The 20,315-nt window shown below is 51.1% G+C and overlaps 1 protein-coding gene across 2 annotated transcripts in view; it reads right to left on the bottom strand.

Moving 5' to 3' along the window:
• Positions 1 to 1,119: 1,119 nt before the first annotated feature.
• CHD2 (chromodomain helicase DNA binding protein 2) overlaps positions 1,120 to 20,315 on the bottom strand; it is a 72,591-nt gene continuing 53,395 nt past the window's right edge. For both annotated transcript variants that reach the window (XM_006102820.3, XM_014468136.2), the window contains 7 exons: positions 20,110 to 20,250; positions 18,250 to 18,384; positions 14,605 to 14,813; positions 13,757 to 13,856; positions 10,625 to 10,835; positions 7,802 to 8,042; positions 1,120 to 4,431 (listed from right to left, as the gene is read on the bottom strand). In XM_006102820.3, the coding sequence (XP_006102882.1) occupies positions 4,098 to 4,431; positions 7,802 to 8,042; positions 10,625 to 10,835; positions 13,757 to 13,856; positions 14,605 to 14,813; positions 18,250 to 18,384; positions 20,110 to 20,250 (1,371 nt within the window). In that variant the 3' untranslated portion in view covers positions 1,120 to 4,097. The remainder of the gene's footprint in view (positions 4,432 to 7,801; positions 8,043 to 10,624; positions 10,836 to 13,756; positions 13,857 to 14,604; positions 14,814 to 18,249; positions 18,385 to 20,109; positions 20,251 to 20,315) is intronic.

The raw sequence follows: 20,315 nt of genomic DNA, 5'->3' as shown, positions 1-20,315 counted from the left end.
GAGAAGCTGGGCAGCTCCGTTGCTATTGCAATCATAACAAGCCGATGATTGCAGCACTTGCTCTTAGACTCCCAAGTCAGCCCAGCCGAGTGCGAATTGCAACACGGCCGATGGACCTCAACTCCTCTCTGAGTCTTTCTTTTTCCCTCTTTTTTTCAGTCCTCACCCGAGGATCTTTTTCCATTGGTTTTTAGGGAGCGTGGAAGAGAGAGGGAAAGACAGAGAGAAACATCGATGTGAGAGAGACACATCGATTGGCTGCCTCCTGCAGGCGCCCCGACCAGGGCCCGGGCCGGGGAGGAGCCTGCCACCGAGGTACGTGCCCTTGACCGGAATCGACAGGCTGACGCGCTATCCACTGAACCACACCGGCCAGGGCTTCTTCAAGTCTTTTGCTAAGAACTACATGCAGTGAACCCCGGGCTCTCCTGTGAGGCCCCGCAGCCAGGCCTCCTGGACGTCCCAGGAATGAAGAGCCACAGAGATGAGAAGTTTGGTTTCCCCGTCACTGAAGTATCAGAAACCCCCCCTGGGTCTGGCCGGCTTCTAGCCCCTGCTCGGCCGGGATCCCCGCCCGCTCGCCAGGGCCTCCCTTCCTCTGTCTGGGCCTCGCAGGCCGGCCGGCGCTGAGCCTGCCCCGTGCCAAATTGCTAGAGCTAACATTCGTGTCAGTGTTTCCATTATAAAATGCGCTCTCCCTCCCTTCAAGAATATATAACCCGACTGTTAACTCGCCCTCGGGGCCGGGCCGCAGGCTGGCAGACACGGTGTTTTTGTTTCCTATGGAGAGAGGGGCTGGGGGACCCCTGTGGACGGGCACGGGTCGGCAGAGGCATCCCCGGTCACCTGCGGCTCCCCCAGGCCATCTCACCAAGCGCGGGATGCAGGCGACCGGCTAGAGTTGCTCAGAGACAACCTCAGCCGTGGCCACTCAGGGAAGCCTTAGAACCCGTGGTGTGAGGTCCCGGTCCCAACAGCAGGGGGTGCTGTGCAGGGAAAAACACACGTAATAAAAGGTGCGGCCGGTCCCAGCTCACCCCCCAGGCACTGCGTCACCTTCGCCCGATTCTCAAAACCCCAGGTAACCCTTTCAGTATCCAAGACTCAAACGTGCAGCAGTTTTACAATGTAGGAAAATTTAATACATACTCTATAAACAACAGTATTTACATCAGAAATCACCAGGACTGTGGCATTTCTCACAAATATAAATTAATTACTGTTTAGTCAACAGGTTTGAAAAGTCCACAATTTTACAAGAAAGAAAAAAAAAAACCACCTGTCCCCGAACGCGGGGGGCGCAGATGGGACTAAGGAGCCTGGGCCTGCAGCCTGGCGCCTCGGCGGCCCCAGACAAGCGGGAGGCCTGGGCCGGGCGTTTGGTCTGCGGGATCTCAGCGTCGCCGTCGCCGTGAGAATTACCGCGTCTGCACCGCACGTCCCGATGCGGCGATCAGACACCAGGCCGATGTGGGAAGGGTCTGGCTTCCCAGGGGGGGCTCAGGGAAGGACAGGAGGGGGCGCTGGGCCCTCGGGAGGGCCCCTCGGAGCCTGGCCGGGTCTCTCCAGGGGACTTTGGGTTCGTGGGTCCGTTTCTGGGGCGACAGGAGACGGTGTTGATCCTTGTTTATGTTGGGGTTTCAGGTGAGGCTACCTCCCTCCGCCTCGATCCTGCTCTTTCTTCCCAATTCTGCAATCTGTCCGAGCCGGGCGCCATGGGAACCATCCTCACAGGTTCCCGGGCAGCCTCCCCCACCCTCGGGGAGAGAGGTCCCCACTGTGCCAATCTCGGGTTTAATCTGAGTGCACAGCATTCACCCCGACTCGGGCCCCTGAGGAGGGCCTCCCGCCTCCCGCACGCCCTGCAGACACACTGCGCGCACCTCCAGTAGATGCGCGCATGGGGATACTGCAATTCCATAATCGAGCTAACACTGATCTGGCCGATACTGCCTTTTGCTACATCATATGGCACTCGGAGTCCTCGCTGCAAACAAGAGGGGTCCCTTTGTCCTCATGATGCGACATCTTTGGGAATAACTCACATCTCCCACTGACAACAGAAGTCCCTGACAGATAGGCAGGGCCTCCAATGGGCCTCTTCGTAGTAAAAGGAACCGTCGTGCCTCCCGAGGAAGTGACGTGACCCCACGTCCTGCAGGGGAAGGCGCTGGGGCTCATCCCTGCCCACCCACCCCCATCACTCCGGGCCCTGGCAGGCCAACCCCACCTTCCTCTGTGTCCAGGGCAACTCAAACATGGGGCAGGGTTAGAACCGTCAGCAAGGAGCTGAGGGTGGTGGCCAAAGCTGAGACCTGGTTTACCTCCCCCGACTGAGCGGTCACAGCGCCTCCCAGAGGGTGGCTGCAGGCAGGGCCTCCCGGGCCTTCCTCGGGCTCCGCCTCAGGGCATGCCTGGCACACGCCTGGCGTGAAGAACCCCAACTAAGTACCAGGAGGCGATGGGCCACTGACCCCAGCACCAGCTGAGAGGACCCAGACTCTCCTCTGGCCAGGCCTGGGGTGCTCTGTGCAGCAGGCAGCCACGGCCACCGAAGCCACGCAGCCACCAAAGCCACACCTGCTTCCCTCGGGATGCAACTCGGGGTTCATTAGCAAAGGCATCAGTGGTGCGGCCCGGGGGCCAGGAGAGGATGGGGGAGTGATCTTAGGAAGCGCCCACAGGCCAGTCCCGGGAGGTGAATGCTGAGCACGCCCCCTGGAGGGGTTCACCAGCTCCGGCCGGGACACGTTCCAGGCGGTTTCCTGCCTCCGTCCACGAAGGCCTGGGCTGCGCTCACAATACTGACAAGCCGTGGAAAGCGAAGGGGACAGCAGGCCCGGCTCGGGAACATGACAGGAGCCTGCGTAACTGACAGGACACCTGCCTCCCAGCCTCCGCGCGCACTGCCTGCAGCTCAGTCCTCGGACGCCTGTCGTGGGAAGAAAGGACTCGGCCTATAACTCAGCTGAGCTCGTTCTAAAAGAAACTGATTCAGTTCCAATGACAACACAGGTAACCACCGGCTTCTCGGCGGCCCCTCCCCCCCATGCTCTCAGGAGATGTGACTCTGTCATCGCTTCTTTCAACTCTGCAAAGGGAACTAAAATGCAATCGGCAAATGCTGACCTAGCACAACACGGAGAGCTCCCCCACCTGCTGGCACTGCCACCCCCTGGGGAACCTCCTCCCACCTGCATGGGCACCCCCCTCCCACCAGCAGGCCTGCCTCTGCCCCCCCACCCCCACCACCGGGCCCTGGAGTTTTACTTCCTGTCCCAGGATCGGAAATCCTCAGGGACTCACTTCCGGTCACACATCCCCCACCCTGCCCACTCCCAACCCAGCCGGACCCACGCCTTCTCCAGACTCAGCCTCAAGGCGGCCGCACCGACCTCGCTCCCCGGCCCGGCAGGCCCGGGAGGCCGCAGCTTTGAAATGTACAGACAGCGTGGGAAAATTAGTGTTTGTGGGGAAGGGGCCGCGGTGAGCTGCTCCCCTCTCTGCCCCCCACCCCCTGCAACGTTAGCAGGTGTCACATCAAGAGGCCCAGGGGATCACTTGTCCCCAGAACACATTCAGGGGGTGCACCTGCTCCCCCCCTTCACGTCCTATGACGGGAGACCCCACCCACTTGACCCCCCGCCCCCCTCCCATCAGCAGCATCGTCTGTCACCGTGACCCACACCACGCACGGTCCAGCAGGCCCGGCAGCCCTCACGCACACCTTCCTCCCCGGACCCCGCGCGCAAGGCTGGGCAGGGACCCTGACCATGAAACATTTGCGCCTAAGATCCCTTCCTCCCTCCCTGGGGAGACACAGCCCCGGGGCTGGGACACAAAAGTCACTCTTCCTCCGAGCACCCCTCAGTGGGAGGCCAGAGCAGGCTGGAACGGATGGGGTGCCTCGAGCAGGAAGGGGCAACCAGACCGAGCCCTCACTCCCGGAGGCAGGCGCCCCTCAGCTGGCGAGATGGCGGCAGCAGCGTGTCCAGAATCTCCACTTACTGGTCTAGGTAACGGGCTCCCGTTGGATCAGACCACAATCAGCCAGGTGCGCAAGGACCCTCGCTCGCCCCTTCCTCCCGGGCCGTCCTCTATGTTTTCCGAACATTCCAGTTATAATCCGGGTTGTTTTTCTGTTCTAGGGATCTCTCCAAAGGAGACCTGTGATCCAGGGGGGACTTGGGGTCGTGAGGAGATTTCTGCGAAGGGGGCGAGCGAGGATCAGAGACGGCGGGGTGCAGGGGGGGCAGGGGCTGTTTGTAGTCCCCCAATTTGTCTGTGTGGAAAGAGCGGTAGTGGTCTGAGGGTCCCTGGCCGTGGTAGCCCATCGGGGGGCGGTGGTCAGACATCCGTCGGAAATCCTGCTGGTGGTAGTTCTGGGGCCTGAACTCGTCCGATCGCCTCCGCTTGGAGTCGTGGTGGTGCCTGCAACAGAGACGCAAGGATCAGCTGGGAGCACGGCCGGCGCCCCCTTCCTTGCCCAGGGCTCTTCCTCAGGCCTCACATCACCAGGAACCAAAAACAAAAGTGACTGCCCGCCAGCCTGGCTCAGGGGTTGAGCGTCGACCTCTGAACCAGGAGGTCACGGTTCGATTCCCGGTCAGGGCACATGCAGACTCGATTCCCAGCAGGAGGCAGCCCATCAATGATTGTCTCCCATCACTGATATTTCTCTCTCTCTCTCTCCTTTCCTCTCTGAAAGCAATAAATTATATATATATATATATATATTTTTTTTTTTTTTAAAGTAACCACAAAGGGCTATTTTGTACTCATTGGCAAAGCGACACAGCCTCATGAAGCGGCCATGAAACCAGCAGCATGTGAACCACTGGTGGCTCTGGACACGCGTTCTCCCTGCGGAAAACTGGCAAGATCCCCACGCAATGCCATGCTCCGTGGCCCAGTGCAGGAGAAAAAGAGCCGCAGGACTGATTCTGGAACTTCTACGATCAACCTAAATATTCAGCCATAGGTGAAGAGTTAATTACTTTACAAACTGGGCCCTCATCCGTGTGGCTCCGTGGTTAAGCACCGGGCACCAATAGGCTGCCGGTTCAATTCCTAGTCAGGACACATGCCCGGGTTGCGGGCTTGATCCCCCGTAAGGGGGAGTGTGGGGGGCAGCCAGTCGATGTTCCACTCTCACATTGATGTTTCTCTTTCTCTCTCCCTTGCTCTCTCTCTAAAAATCAATAAACATGTTTGTTTTTTAATTTGGCTCAATGCAAAAAATAGTAAATGTTTTACGTAGGACCATGGTAAACTGCTTATCCGAGTAAAAGAGAATTGTTACAAATCAACAACAAAAAGACAATCCAATTCAAACACAGTGGGGCCTTGACTTACGAGTGTCCCGACTAACGAGTTTTTTGAGATACCAGCTGTCTCTCGGCCGATTTTTTGCATTGAGTTGATAAGAGTCATTTGAGTTAAGGAGCTCGGTCTCGGAACGAATTAAACTCGTAAGTCAAGGCCCCACTGTATGGGTGAGAGACTTTGGCAAACATCTGTCTCAAACATGAAGAGATGCTCACCATCCTGAATGAACGTGAATCATTAGAGAAATGCAAACCAAGACCACAATGAGATACTGCTCCCACGCACTAGGATGACTGTAGTTTTTAAAAACCCAGCAAACTAGTATTGCAAAGAAGGGGGAAAATTGAAACTCTCATACACTGCTGGTAGGAATGCCAAAGTGGCTCGGCCTCTATGGAAAAGGAGTTAGGTGGTTCCTAAAAAGTTAAACATAGAAGCACCGCATGACTAACGAGTCCACTCCCAGGTTCACAGCAGCGCTATTCACAACAGCCGAAAGGTGGGAACGACTCAGACGCCCCCCAATGGGCGAACGGATAAGCAAAAGGTGGCACCTCAGTACAATGGAATGTGATTCGGCAAAAAATGGGATAAAGTCTGATATACGTAGATATATTTGGATGAGCCTCTATAGCAGTGATGGCGAACCTATGAACTCATTTTTTTGGTTGATTTTTCTTTGTTAAATGGCATTTAAATATATAGAGTAAATATCAAAAATATAAGTCTTTGTTTTACTATGGTTGCAAAGATCAAAAAACTTCTCTATGTGACACGGCACCAGAGTTAAGTTAGGGTTTTTCAAAATGCTGACACGCCGAGCTCAAAAGGTTCGCCATCACTGCTCTATAGGCTGAGTGTTCAAAGAAGGCAGTCACAGAAGGCCACATTTTGACTGATTCCATTTATGCAAAATATCCAGAATGAATTCCAAAGAATGAGTACACGCTGGTAGCTGCCAGGAGCTGGGGAGAAGGCAGAATGGAGACTGACTGCTAATGGTTCCGGGGTTTTCTCTGGGGTGATGACAGTGCTTTGGAACTCGATAGAGGCGGTGGTTGTACAAATGTCACTGAACTATTCATTTTAAAATAGGTAATTATGTCTGGCCGGTGTGGTTCAGTGGTTGGGCGTCAACCTATGAACCAGGAGGTCACGGTTTGATTCCCGGTCAGGGCACATGCCCGGATGGCAGGCTCGATCCCCAGTGGGGGGCGTGCAGGAGGCAGCCGACCCATGATTCTCTCTCATCATCGGTGTTTCTATCTCTCCCTCTCCCTTCCTCTCTCTGAAATTGACAAAAACATATTAAAAATAAATAAAATAGAATAGTTCATTTAGGCTGTGTGAGTTTCACCTCTATGAGAAGAGAGAATGAGAAAGAGGTGGATGGTGACTTCAGGCTCCAGTCAAGGTGGAGGGCTGGGGGCTAGAACAGTGATGGCGAACCTCTGACACGCGTGTCAGAGGTGACACGCGAACTCATTTTTTGGGTTGATTTCTCTTTGTTAAATGGCATTTAAATATATAAAATAAATATCAAAAATATAAGTCTTTGTTTTACTATGGTTGCAAAGATCAAAACATTTCTGTATGTGACACGGCACCAGAGTTCAGTTAGGGTTTTTCAAAATGCTGACACGCCGAGCTCAAAAGGTTCACCATCACTGGTCTAGACGGACCCTCCTGCCGGAAACAACCAGAGAGAGACAAAACGTAGGCAGCACAGGTTTTCAAGACACCACGTCAGATGTAAGGCAGCCAACACTAGTGGTTCCTGAGGAGGGGGGAGCTCATGCGATGAGCCTGTCACCGCCCCGCTCGCTGCTGCAGCCGTTCCCAGGCCTCCGCGAAGGGAAGGGGAGACCGAAGCCCAGCAGACATCCTGAGCCGAGAGCCTGGGTGCGAGCAGAACTGCTGCCGCTGGAGCTCCCAGGATGGAGGCAAACCACAGCTCTGCACGCAGCAGCTCAGGGCTCTGCAGGGGGCCTCCCTTGAGTCCTCAGTGAACACTGCTCAGAGTGCAGACGTGAGGAAGCCAGAGGACCACAGGGCTCCTTACGAGCCAGAGACTGAAACGTACACCTGGCACTGGAGGCCTCCCAATTTCCACTCTGTTCGTCTGGGTGCCCATCCTGGGCCTGGGCCCGTGAGGCCTACCCCATCGCTCTGCTTAGCTGACGATTCAGGGCCCAAATCAAGCATCACAGCCCCACCCACCTCTTCCTCAGCCCCAAGAGAAACTCAGAAGTCCCTGATATCTATCAACCAGCCAGCCAGCATGGCGTCAGCTGCCTACACCCTGATCCCTCCCAACACTGCGAAGATGCCGCGGTGGCACGGATGTTTGCTCCATCTTGGGACCACGCCTGGGCACGTGATGAGATAAACACATTCGTGCACGTGCCGCCCGTCTCTCCCCCTTACACACGGTGAGGCTCCGGGCGGCAGCCAGCTGTGTCCCTCTGCGTACCTGTCGTAATAGTCTCTGTGTCCCCGGTGGTCCCGGTCGCTGTACTGGTCGTAGGGCCTCTTTCGGGACAGGTTGTTGGGTCGGTAGCCGGAACGGTGGCTGTCCATGTGCCGCCGGTCCCCGTAGTGGTGGTCCTTGTACCAGTGCTGCTCGTACTGGTGGTGCCGGTCACTCCCCCAGGGCGGGTTGCTGTTGCCGCCGCCGTAGTTGAACTTCCTTTCCCGCTGCCAGTCGCCTCGATCTGCGGGAGAGCAAGCGTGTCTCATGACTGCGAGGGGTGACCAAGTTCCACTTCCACTGCAGTTTAAACTGAGAGGCTGACACGTGGTATAAACAGACATCGAATTTCCTCCTTGCTGCTGCTGCTCACACACCAGTAATGAGTCCCACCATGCTTCCCCCAAATTGTAAGGCACAAGAAAATTCCCCGCCTTTCTCCTTCTGAAATCTTAAGAACCACTGCTGCTTTTTGTCCACCTGCTCACCTTCCAACCTGGGTCCGAGCATTAAAATGAGATGTCACTCAGAAAGCAAACGTTAGCCCGGCCGGCGTGGCTCAGTAATTGAACATTGACCTATGAACCAGGAGGTCACGATTCGATGCCCGGTCAGGGCACATGCCCGGGTTGTGGGCTCGATCCCCAGTGGGGGGCGTGCAGGAGGCAGGCGATCAGTGATTCTCTATCATCATTGATGTTTCTCTCTCTCTCTCCCTCTCCATTCTTCTCCAAAATCAATAAAAATATACTATTTAAAAAAAAGGCCAGATAAACAAAAAAAGAACCTGTTTAATGACATCAAAGAGCCGCCAAAGCAAAAATCAGGACTAGAAGGAATAAGATTCCAAAGAGCAGACCTCAAAGAGGGAAGGGCTGACTTCTGCAGCCACCGGGGAGCCGTGTGACTCTGAGCTCAGGCTGAGGACACGGCTGGAGAACAGACAGCGGCAGAGCAACGGCCGTGGTGTGCAAGCTTCCACGTCTCTCTCCATGCGTGCACACCACAGGATTCAAAAAGTCCCGACGAAAAACAGGGGTGGGCGCTTCCTTAGAAAGTTTAACACCGAATTACCACACGGCCCAGCAACTCCACTCCCAGATATGCACCTAAAGGCATTGAAAATCGGCATTCACCTACTTGCACACCAATTTCCACAGCAGTGTTTTTCACAAACAGCCAGAAATAAAAACAAAACCAAGCGCCCACCAGCTGATAAACATTGTGGTGCATCCACGCAACAGAACAGTATTCAGCCACAAAGAGGAATCGAACGTTGACACGTTACAACGTGGATGAACCTTGAAAATATTTTGCCAAGTGAGAGAATTCAGACACATATTGTATGTTTCCACATAGAAGGGTCCAGAATACATAAATCCTGGGAGACAGAAGACAGACTGGTGTCTACCAGGGCTGAGACGGGGAAATGGGAGAAACTTAATAGGTATGGGATTTCCACTTGTGGATCATGGGAATGTTCTGGAACTAGATAAAAGTACTGGTTGCACTATGTGATGAATGCACTAAATGCCACTAAATTGGTCATTTAAAATGGTTAAGTTCATGTTGTGTGTGTTGCTTTTTCCCCTCATTTTTAATTCTGTAAAGCCAACTCGTTCTTTTTAACTGATAATAAGAGTAGAGACGTCCTATTACTCATCTGACCTTTCTCCTGTTAATGGTCATTCAAGTTATTTCCAGATTTTTGCTGAGCTCGTACATGTTATGCTTTTATTACCACAGGACAGACCCCCAGAAACAGCTTTAAGTATTTCAGATTATTTTCTGGAAAGACTATAGCAATTTACACGCAGCAACTTGTGTATCTATCACATTTCAATTTCTGCTCATCTGAATGGGTGAAAAAAAAATGAGTTAGCTTATTGTTGCTTTAATTTACATTCCCTAGTAGCAATGTTGGTCCGCTTGCCCTATTGGCCATTTGAATTTCCTCTTCCGTATGAATTCCGTATTCCTACCCTTGGCCCGTTTTTCTTTTTCTTTTCTTTTTTTAAAGCAAGTAACAAAGATCGATCCAGCTTTACTCTTTAAACCTAAGCTTAACAATCCATATTTAAACAGTTGTCAAAACTCGTGCAGTTGCCAGCATTCATGCACAGCTGGAGAACATCCTCAATTTATATGAAACCTGAAATGTGTTCCCATTGATGCCCTAAGATCTATCACTACTAAGTACCGGAAAAAATGACCAATGCTCCATTTTTCTATCAGGTCACCCCCTTTTTGTCAATTGACTAGGGCTCTTTCCATAGCAACAGTGTTTTAGTCATCTAACTGTCATGTAGAATGTAAATTGTTCCCCTCAGTCTATCATTTGTCCTTTGGTGCTTTGGGGACTATGTTCTCGTCAAAGCTGAAAGAACATCCTTTTACTGCACGTGGCCAGCCCCACGCACACAAATTAAAACAGAAAGAACATCCTTTCGGATCTTTATTTCATGATCTCATTTGGAAAACGAAGAGAACAATAAAATGATGGTCAAACTACAGCTCAGCCCAGCCCAGCCGGCATGGCTCAGTGGTTGAATGTCCACCCAGAAACCAGGAGGTCAGTTAGATTCCCGGTCAAGGGCACATTTCTGGGTTGTGGGCTCAAACCCCGGTAGGGGGCGTGCAGGAGGCAGCCGATCGGTAGTTCTCTCTCATCGCTGATGTTTCTCTCTCTCTCCTCTCTCCCTTCTTCTCTCTCTAAATATCAGTAAAAGCATTTTTTTTAAAAAAGACAGCACAAAAGCCTACCTACTGTCTCTGAACATAAATAACTGCTCTCGTCGCCTCTAACAAGTCCCACCCATGACCTACCTGCGTTACTGAAGTGTCTCTTGTTGGGGTGGTTGTAGCTGTCTCTCGGGTGCCCGTGCGTCTGCGGGCCGTGGGAGGGCAGGTGAGACTTCTGAGGGTGAAGGCTGTGCGGGGTGTGGGGCTGGGACAGCAGAGAGTCCCGGCTTGAGCCCGAGGCCTCTGGTCGAAATGGCTTCTTACCACCCATCACATCATCTTTCTTCTTTTGCTCCTGGAGGAAAAAAGGACACCAGAGACGCTCAGTGCCCAAGAACGGCATCGAGGTCCCCACCTTCAGGGCCCCCCTCTGGCCCCTGCTGGCTTCTGACCTGCCATCTACTACTACTACCTTCTTCCTACAACTAGCTCACTTCCACTGAGCTCCAACAGCGGGCAGCTCAGAGCGCACCTGCTGCTCTGACCGACTAGGCCAGGGGTGGGGAACCTTTTCTCTGCCAAGGGTCATGTGGATATTTATAACGTCACTCTCGGGCCATACAAAATTAGCAGCTTAAAAATCAGCCTGCTCTGTTTGGTCAAACATTTCATTAACTCGCCCCCGATGCCTTGGCAGGGCCAGACCAAATGATTTTATGGGCCTTATACGGCCCGCGGGCCACACGTTCCCCACCCCTGATCTAGGCCAACCGCACTGATGAGAACCTGCAAGAACACGTGTGGGGGCTGCTACATGTCACCGCACGGGCCATGGACAGGCGCCCGGGCTGTCAGCGCCCTCAGATACTCCTCTTCCATGGAAACCACTGACTTTCTTGGGCGAACTAAGCATCAGCCCCCGACTGGTCCAGGGAAACTAGCTCCCGTTCCAAAGGCATCAAACTAAACATCTCAACGTCTGCATAATACCACCACTTCACCACACACGCAAAATCTTCGCCATCAAAACGTCAGAACACGCAGGAAGAAAGAAAGAAGAAATGTAAGTGACTTAAAGGCTCAACAACAAAAAAATTGTATGAATAATTTGCTCCATGTCTTTCCAAGCCATTTTGTGTTTTTTATTTTGTTTTGTTTTTTAAGGGGAGAATGATGATTTTTATTTTTATTAATATATCTTATTGATTTTTTACAGAGAGGAAGGGAGAGGGATAGAGAGTTAGAAACATCGATGAGAGAGACACATCGATCAGCTGCCTCTGCACACTCCCTACTAGGCACGTGCCCACAACCAAAGGTACATGCCCTTGACCGGAATCGAACCTGGGACCCTTCAGTCTGCAGGCCAACGCTCTATCCACTGAGCCAAACCGGTTAGGGCCATTTTGTGTTTTTTAATATATGTGTGTATCAAACAAAAATATTGCTTGGTATTATTTTTCACTTACTGTATCGTGAAAATACCACGTGAATACTTATTTCCACAGTATTATGATTGTAGTTGAATAATACTCCCCAATATGACTGTGTTGTGATTTATTTCTTACTGTTGAGCATTGAAGTCATCCACCACAAACATGTTTACATCCTTCATTATCTCCTTAAACTAAATTCTGACCGGGAGACCTGCATGTTTTAGTCTCTGACAAACCTTACTGCGTCTTCCGCAGAAAGGCTGTGGCCATGGTTACCCCACTCACAGGGTCACTGCTTCTGATCCTCAGCGTACACTAGCTTCCGATACCCACATCACGTGTCCAGCTCCCAACGCTCCACCCGACTTCCACTCTTTCCCAATGATGCCATTCCTTCCCGCCCTTTCTGCCAGACGCCCTACACTGCTAACGTTCACACTAACATTCACACTAACGCTCAGCAACGTCCGTGCGTCGCTGCGGTGTTTACTGCTACATCACACATCACCTTCTTCCGTGACAATTAAATGAGCAGCTACTTTAGGGTGCTGCTCCCCAGCCCCACACAGTGCTGGGCGGGGGACAGGCTCATGCAACCAGCGCCGCTGAGCACCTGCCCTGTGCCGGCCTCGACCGGGTGCTGAGGTCACGACAGAGGACAAGAGACAAAGAACCTTCCAGGGGCTGGCGTGTTAGCAGAGGAGGCAGCGACCTCCCAGGCTGGCCCGCGTGCCCCGTTAGCAGACCCGCACGTGGACGTGTCTGCACCAGGACACTGCCCTGCACATGGGCCAAGTCACTGCTGTGCCCGCCCCCTCACCAAAGGGGGGCGACTTGTGGGCACCTTCTCATGTTGGGACACCACGTACAAAAGTTGGAAGGACACCAAGTTCCCATGGCCCAGAAAAGCACAGGAAAGGCGTTTCCTGCCACAGTCCCGTCACCCCTCAGGACATTTGTAAGCTACAACCAGACAAGGACACATGAAGGAAAAGGCCCAGCCAGGACGGCGTGGCTCAGTGGTTGAGCATTGACCTATGAACCAGGAGGTCATGGTTCAATTCCCGGTCAGGGCACAGGCCCGGGTTGAGGGCTCCATCCCCAGGGTGGGGTGTGCAGGAGGCAGCTGATCAGTGATTTTCTCTCATCATTGACGTTTCTCTCTCTCTCCCTCTCCCTTCCTCTCTGCAATCAATAAAAATGTATTTTTAAAGAAAGAGAAAGAGCGAGCAAGCGAGCGAGCCTGTGAATACATGAGCTCAGGACAGAAGCACTCAGCACTGTTTGAAAGGCCAGTAAATGTCCTGGCATTTCCCGGCCGGGGCTTTAGGTGGAGGTAGGGGGTGTGTAGGGGGCAGCTGATCGATGTTTCTCTCTCATTGATGTTCCTGGCTCTCTGTCCCTCTCCCTTCCTCTCTGTGAAGAATCAGTGAAATATATTTAAAAAAAAAAAAAAAAGAAAGAAAGAAAGAAAGAGAAAGAGAGAGCGAGCCTGGTGAATACATGAGCTCAGGACAGAAGCACTCAGCACTGTTTGAAAGGCCAGTAAATGTTCTGGCATTTCCTGGCCGGGGCTTTAGATGGATCCTAGCGGAGCGTGCTGAGAAACTGCACCGCTCCCGGAGGGAAGGGGGCGCAGGACAAGGCAGGACGGCCGCAGGGGCTCCTGACCCATCTGACTTGCACCTCCCTCCGCACAGTGAGGGCAGGGACCCAGTGGCCCCTCTATCACCCACAAACGTGATTCTATCACCTCCCTGGGGAAAACCGCAAGGAAGGGCTTTTCCTGTGGAATTGGTGTTGTCTGTTTGAATAAACTGGGATTATATTTGTCTCTTACCTCCTCTTCTTGAGACCTTTTCTTATGAGCCATCTTGTACAACTTATGCAACTTTCGAGCATCAAATTCTGTAAACTTGGAAACGAAAATCCATAGGTTCCTAAAAAGACAACAACAACAGTTCTGGTCAATTATAGAATTCACAGAATAACTTCTTCTTCTCTTTTGACCGATGGCAAGTGACTGAACGTGGCCGTGGAATACTGCCCAAGTGTAGAACTCAAGTGACAGAAAGAAATTCTCCAGGTCTCGGCCTCAATACTACAGCTTCACACGCTACTGTCAGTGGCAGGGAGTCTGGAGCCGGGGTTCTAAGGATCGCGCTGGCACCCAGCACTCGGGCCCCGTCTTCCTCCACCTTCCGCACTCTGGACCCTGCCATGTCCCAGCTCAGGGCCCACATGCAGTCGGGTATCTGTGTGTGGCACATGCCCGGGTGACGGGCTCAATCCCCAGGAGGGGGCCAGCAGGAGGCAGCCAGCCCATCCATGATTCTGTCTCATCGTTAATGTTTCTCTCTCTCTCTCCCTCTCTGAAATCAATAAACATGTGAAAAAAAATCTATTTTTGAAAATTAATGAATGATGTCATCCAACCGATTCAAAAGATGGGTCCCAGTGGAGCGGACTATTTCAGGCAAGTAAAACTGAAGGCTATAGGCATGTTGCCAAAAGATGTCTTATGTTGGGAAAAAATATTTCATGGGGTGGAGATGTCACCTTTACAAGACAAAAACAAAGCAATGCGCGTGTGCACGCATACACACACACACACGCAGGCGCACACGCACACGCACACGCTCACACATTCTATCAAATCAAACCGGGCAGCGGGGGCCCGAGGGCTACCTCCTCCACAGCTTGATGTGCTCCTGGTCGGAGTAGGCTTTAAGGCACTCGGCGATGCGGTCCCCGATTTTCAGCAGGCAGTTCCGGGTGTGCTCCAGCTGCTCCTGCACGCTCAGCCCCTTGTCGGGTTTGTCCAGCTGCTTCAGCCCCTTGTCGGGTTTGTCCAGCTGCTTCAGTGCCTTCTTCACTGGCCTCATCCTCTCCTTACACTGCAACAGTCAGGCCCCCTTTGCTCTCTGTGCCCCGAGTTCCCAGAGCGCGCACAGCCCGCCCCGTGCCCCGTGATCACGAGAGAGGAGGGTGAGGCCCGTGGCACGATGCCAGGTCGGAAACACCAGAGGTGCACGTCCCAGCACCACCGCCCAGAGCAAGCATGTCCAGCTCGCGGCCCGCCGTTTGTTTAAACGAGGCGTGCGGCCCGCCAACCGCGAGTTTGACATGCTTGGCCGGGAGCCAGGACTCGGACTCCTTACTTGGTCTCTGAAAATGCTGCTGTTTCCGCATCTGCCAGAGGGGCCTGAGAATCCCATAAGGCCTTTATGAAGATCAAACGAGAAGCAAAATTACAGGTCTAAAAGCCGCCCGTCACAAACTAGCTGGAAGTGCAGGGTAAAATATTCAGAGTCCTTTAAGGGGGAGGTTGTTGCTTCCAGATCAGGACGGCAAACTGAACACAAGAATTTTTTTCTCTCCCCGTCCCCACGTCTGCTAAACTGACAGTAAAGGGACTGATTGCCTTACAAAAGAGGTAAGCCCTGTAAATAGCAACAAAACAGTGAAAGACAAAACTACCCTAAATAGGCCAAGAACAGGAACAGGCAATTCACTGGAAACACGAATGCCCAATAAACAGGAAAATAAATGATCAATTACAATACCAGTCAGTATTTCATGCCCCCCAACACCGCCTCCCCCGGAGAGAGCTGAGGACCACATCATTTACATCCCAAAACGCCCGAGGCCAGCTCTGTGTCTCTAGAAGTAGGGGCGAGGGCTAAAGATAAAACGGGTTCTTTAAAGACTGCCGAAGAATACGAGATACCCAGACTACCCTAGCCGGTTCGCCTCAGTGGATAGAGCGTTGGCCCGAGGACTGAAGGTCCCGGGTTCGATTCCGGTCCAGGGCACATAGCTGGATTGCAGGTTCAATCCATGCCCCCCAACTCCCAACGGAGTGCATGAGGGAGGCAACCAATCGATGTTTCTCTCTCGGTCTCTTCCCCTCCTTCCACTCTCTCTAAAAATCAATGGAAAAGTATCCCCGGGTGAGGATTAACAACAACAACAAAAAGAGATACCCAGACAGTGACAGACACCCAGGTGAGTTTCCCAGGAAGCAGCCCCGCCACATCACCCACCAATGAACACGCTCAGAGTCCACCAAGCCCCGCCCACATGCTCAGCACCCCCAATGGGAGGGTTAGTCTCCACTCTTAAACGTGAGCAGACAACTAGGGCTGCAGAGCCTCCAAGGAAGTGTCTAACAGGAACAACAGAAAACAAATTAGAGAGGTGAGACCCTGAGGCTTAGCAAGCCATCAGATAACCTTAGGGACCACTTCCACAGTCCAATATCCAAGAACAAGGAGCTTCATAAAAACAAAACTAAGAGCGTAGGAGGAAATGATCACAAAACGTGTAGGACATGGTTGTCAGCCCCTGAGCATCTGGTACAATGAGCCAATAAGGCAGGTGACAGGATCGTGACCCTCCTACCCTCTTCCATCAACACTGTGGCAATTCCCACAGCCGTATATACACTTACAACCTCTTTATTTTTCAGTGTTGTCCTTCAATTTACAAAAAGGACAGCATTTAAAATATACCAAAAACTGGAAGATACTTGTAAGGACTGACAGATAAAAGATTAGCATCATGAATGTACAAAGAATTCCTACAGCCCTAACCAGTTTGGCTCAGGCCTGCGGACTGAAGGGTCCCAGGTTCGATTCCGGTCAAGGGCATGTACCTTGGTTGAGGCCACATCCCCAGTGGGGAGTGTGCAGGAGGCAGCTGATCGATGTTTCTAGCTTTCTGTCCCTCTCCCTTCCTCTCTGTAAAAAATATGTAAAATATATTAAATAAAAAAAAAAAAAGAATTCCTACAGAAAAGGTAAGGAAAGAAAAATTACCCCAAACAGGCAATTCATTACAAACACAAATGCCCAATAAATATGAAAATAAATCATCACTTACAACACCAGGCAGTATTTCATACCCTTCGAAGAGGAGCACAATTAAGAAGTCAGAAACTACCACGTGTTTCTGAGACTGGGAAAGCGATCTGAACTCACACTCCCGCCAGGAGCGCAAACGTCTACATTGGCCTCGAAGAGTAATTCTACGACATCTAACCAAGTGCCGGGCACGCATGCCCAATGCCACTCCCAGCTCCCGCTCAAGCCGCGCGCTCTAGAGCAGCTCTCACACGGGGCACAAGAAAACGTTTACAATTTCACCGCAGCCTGTGTGTAGCGGTAAACATCTGTGAGAACCCCCATGTCCGTCAAGAGGAGAAAAAATAAAATTGTGGAAATCGTAACTCAGAGCAAAGGGAGAAGCAGCAGTAACAGAACGCACGCAGTGTGGCCTTTACATGAAACTTCCCAAGGTGGAGAGTAATCTTATATGCTGTTATGGACACATGGAGGCTGTGTGGGAGGATGGGCCAGGACCCACACTGTCTCGCCAAACTGCCTGGGTCAAGTCTCTGCTCCACATTGTAGCTCTGAGACCCAGGACAAGCCCCTTAACTCTCTCCACCTTATTCTTTAATATGTAAGAGGGAGGCAACTGCCTACGTCATATAATTATTGTAGTAAAAATACACAGAAAGCAGAGAGAGACCGCCTGGCTGTTATGGGAACTATTCCTGTCTTTAGAGACATACGCAGTAAAAGTCTAAAATCCCCCGTGAGGATGATCGTCGAATCTAGAATCGTGGTCACTTCTGGGAAGGGACCCAAGGAAAGGCATGGGTTTAGGGCAGTGGTTCTCAACCTTCCTAACCCTTTCATACAGTTCCTCATGTTGTGGTGACCCCCAACCATAAAATTATTTTCGTTGCTACTTCATAACTGTCATGTTGCTGCTGTTACGAATCGTCACGTAAATATCTGATATGCAGGATGTATTTTCATTGTTACAAATTGAACGTAATTAAAGCATAGTGATTCATCACAAAAACAATATGTAATTATATATGTGTTTTCCGATGGTCTTAGGCGACCCCTGTGAAAGGGTCGTTCGACCCCCAAAGGAGTCGAGACCCACAGGTTGAGAATGCTGGTTTAGGTTGAGGGACAGCAGGGGCTTCGATTTTATGTTCTGAGCTTTAAAACCTGCAGATCAGCCTGGCCGGTGTGGCTCAGTGGTTGAGCGTCAACCTATGAACCAGGAGGTCACAGTTCAATTCCTGGTCAGGGCACTTGTCCGGGTTGTGGGCTCGATCCCCAGTGTGGGGCGTGCAGGAGGCAGCCGATCCATGATTCTCTCTCATCATTGATGCTTCCATCTCTCTCTCTCCTCTCCCTTCCTCTCTGAGATCAATAAAAATATATTTTAAAAATAAATAAGTAAAGAAATAAAAATAAAACCTGCAGATGGGACAGAGCTCCATGGCACCGGATCCGTGTCAGGACTTACAATGCTGAACGTCTCCTGGTCCAGGTCATCGTCCTCGTCCTCGCCGATGGGGACAGGCTCGCTTCCTGCGGTGATGTGCACGGGGCCCTGAGATCGCTTGGATTTATTCGAAGATTTGGCATCAGCACTTTTAGGCTTTTAAAGAAGAGTTACAAGGAGTCACTGTCACGTGCGCAGTCGTGCCTGGCAGTTTGGACTTCCTACTTAGGTCTCAGCACTAGAGCAGGGAACGGGGATGGACTCGGTCTATAAAAAAGGTACAACAGCCCGGCCGGCGTGGCTCAGTGGTTGAGCGTCGACCTAGGAACCAGGAGGTCACGGTTCGATTCCTGGTCAGGGCACATGCCCGGGTTGCAGGTTCAGTCTGGTATGGGGCGTGCAGGAGGCAGCCGATTCATGATTCTCTCTCATCACTGATGCTCTCTCTCCCTTCCTCTCTATAGAAACATGTTTTTTTTAAAAAAAGTAAAATAAAGTCCTCTGGGAAATCATGATTGATAGCTTCATCACATATCATTCCCTTTCTGCCTCCAAACGTACCCCATCTTAACTTCAGATTCATCAGTGCTATTTTGGCTTCTGTTCCCTCGTCCATAAAATGCACAAAAGTGTCATCAAGGGACTAAGAGTGTAACCTGGCAGAGATCTGGTACAGTAACATATAGCAGTGCTTATTACCAGCTTATAAATGAATATACACTTTGATCTAGACATTTTTATTAATGAAAATATTGTGAATGATTGAATCTGCACAAATCCAAGTGGATCCATCTCGTTTGTCCATGAAAGGCTGCCGAAGAGTGTAGAGATATATATAAATACATATAAAATGGCATCGTGTATGGGCATTTAAAAACATTAAACAAGACTTTGTTTGTGATTACATAATACGTAGCAAAAGAAGCTGTAATATCTGGGTAGTGGATATATGGATGTTTTTTACATCGTCCTTTATTCTTTTATTTTTGAAATATTTCACTTTTTAAAATAAGGTATACCTCTGGGAAGCATAAATACAAAGGCATCCGTCACAGGATGGTTTATAGCATTAGAAATTTGGAAGCAATCTTGATTGGGGAGATGTAAACTGTTTCCAAGCTGTTATAACCAGACAGGATCTTATCTACGAAAAATGTTATTCACTTGGAAAGTTGTGTGCGATATACTGCTAAGTGAGAAAGACCTCTCTGTCTGGTCTGATGTGTATTTTATCATTGTTCTTACATGCACAAAAGTCCCAAAGGTGCTCACAAGAAATCTAGGGCTATGACTACATGGTAGAATTATAGCATTTACTCGTCTGTTTTAACGATGAATAGGGACTAATTGCATAGTAACTTCATTAGAAGTCAGCAAGCATACATGCAACCCTGTACCAGAACTCTGAGGCTTGGAATGAGTTTCATAAAACCCCCAAAGGGAGGTTATATAATAGCAGGGCTTTTCACCCAATTCTATTCCAAAAGCTTAACTCTTGATGGTATTTGGGTTGAATCCTGAACCCTTCAAATTCATCTGTGGATTGTGCTCTTCTATCATGAATGTGAAAAGTGCCTTAAGCAGTTCCCTGTAAATGCACATTTCTCTCACCTGTCCTCTCTCACTCAAACTTCCCCTCTGAAACATGTAAAAACACTGCACGCAAGGCCTTCTGTCTGAGAGAACTGCCTAAACCTCACGCTCCCTTCTCTCTGCAGGCAGAGGTGCAGGCGTGCTCACGCTGACAGCCCCACCCCTTCCTTCTCGGAGGTAGCCTTAAAGAGATGGTGATTTCAGGGCCCTCAGCCCTGTTCTGTTTCTAAATCCTAGACGGAACGTCAGAGGCTACGGGTAGCTCAGGAAGGAGAATGACGCAGGTACCTTCTCCTTCTTGTCTTTCGACTTCTTCCTTTCCTTGTCCCCGTCTTTGTCTTTCCTGGAACCCATCTGTTTCTCCTTGTTCTCCTTGTTCTCCTTCTTCTTCTGTTTCTTTTTCATGGGACTTTTTTCTAAGCCATCATCCTAGAACACAAGCAGGGCTATGGGTAAGGCCACTGGCTTTCCACGGACTCATTTGCTTCCTGGGG

The sequence above is a fragment of the Myotis lucifugus genome, unplaced genomic scaffold (genome assembly GCF_000147115.1).
Source record: "Myotis lucifugus unplaced genomic scaffold, Myoluc2.0 scaffold_431, whole genome shotgun sequence".
Classification (NCBI taxonomy): domain Eukaryota; kingdom Metazoa; phylum Chordata; class Mammalia; order Chiroptera; family Vespertilionidae; genus Myotis; species Myotis lucifugus.
This window is presented reverse-complemented; position numbering and strand designations above follow the sequence as displayed.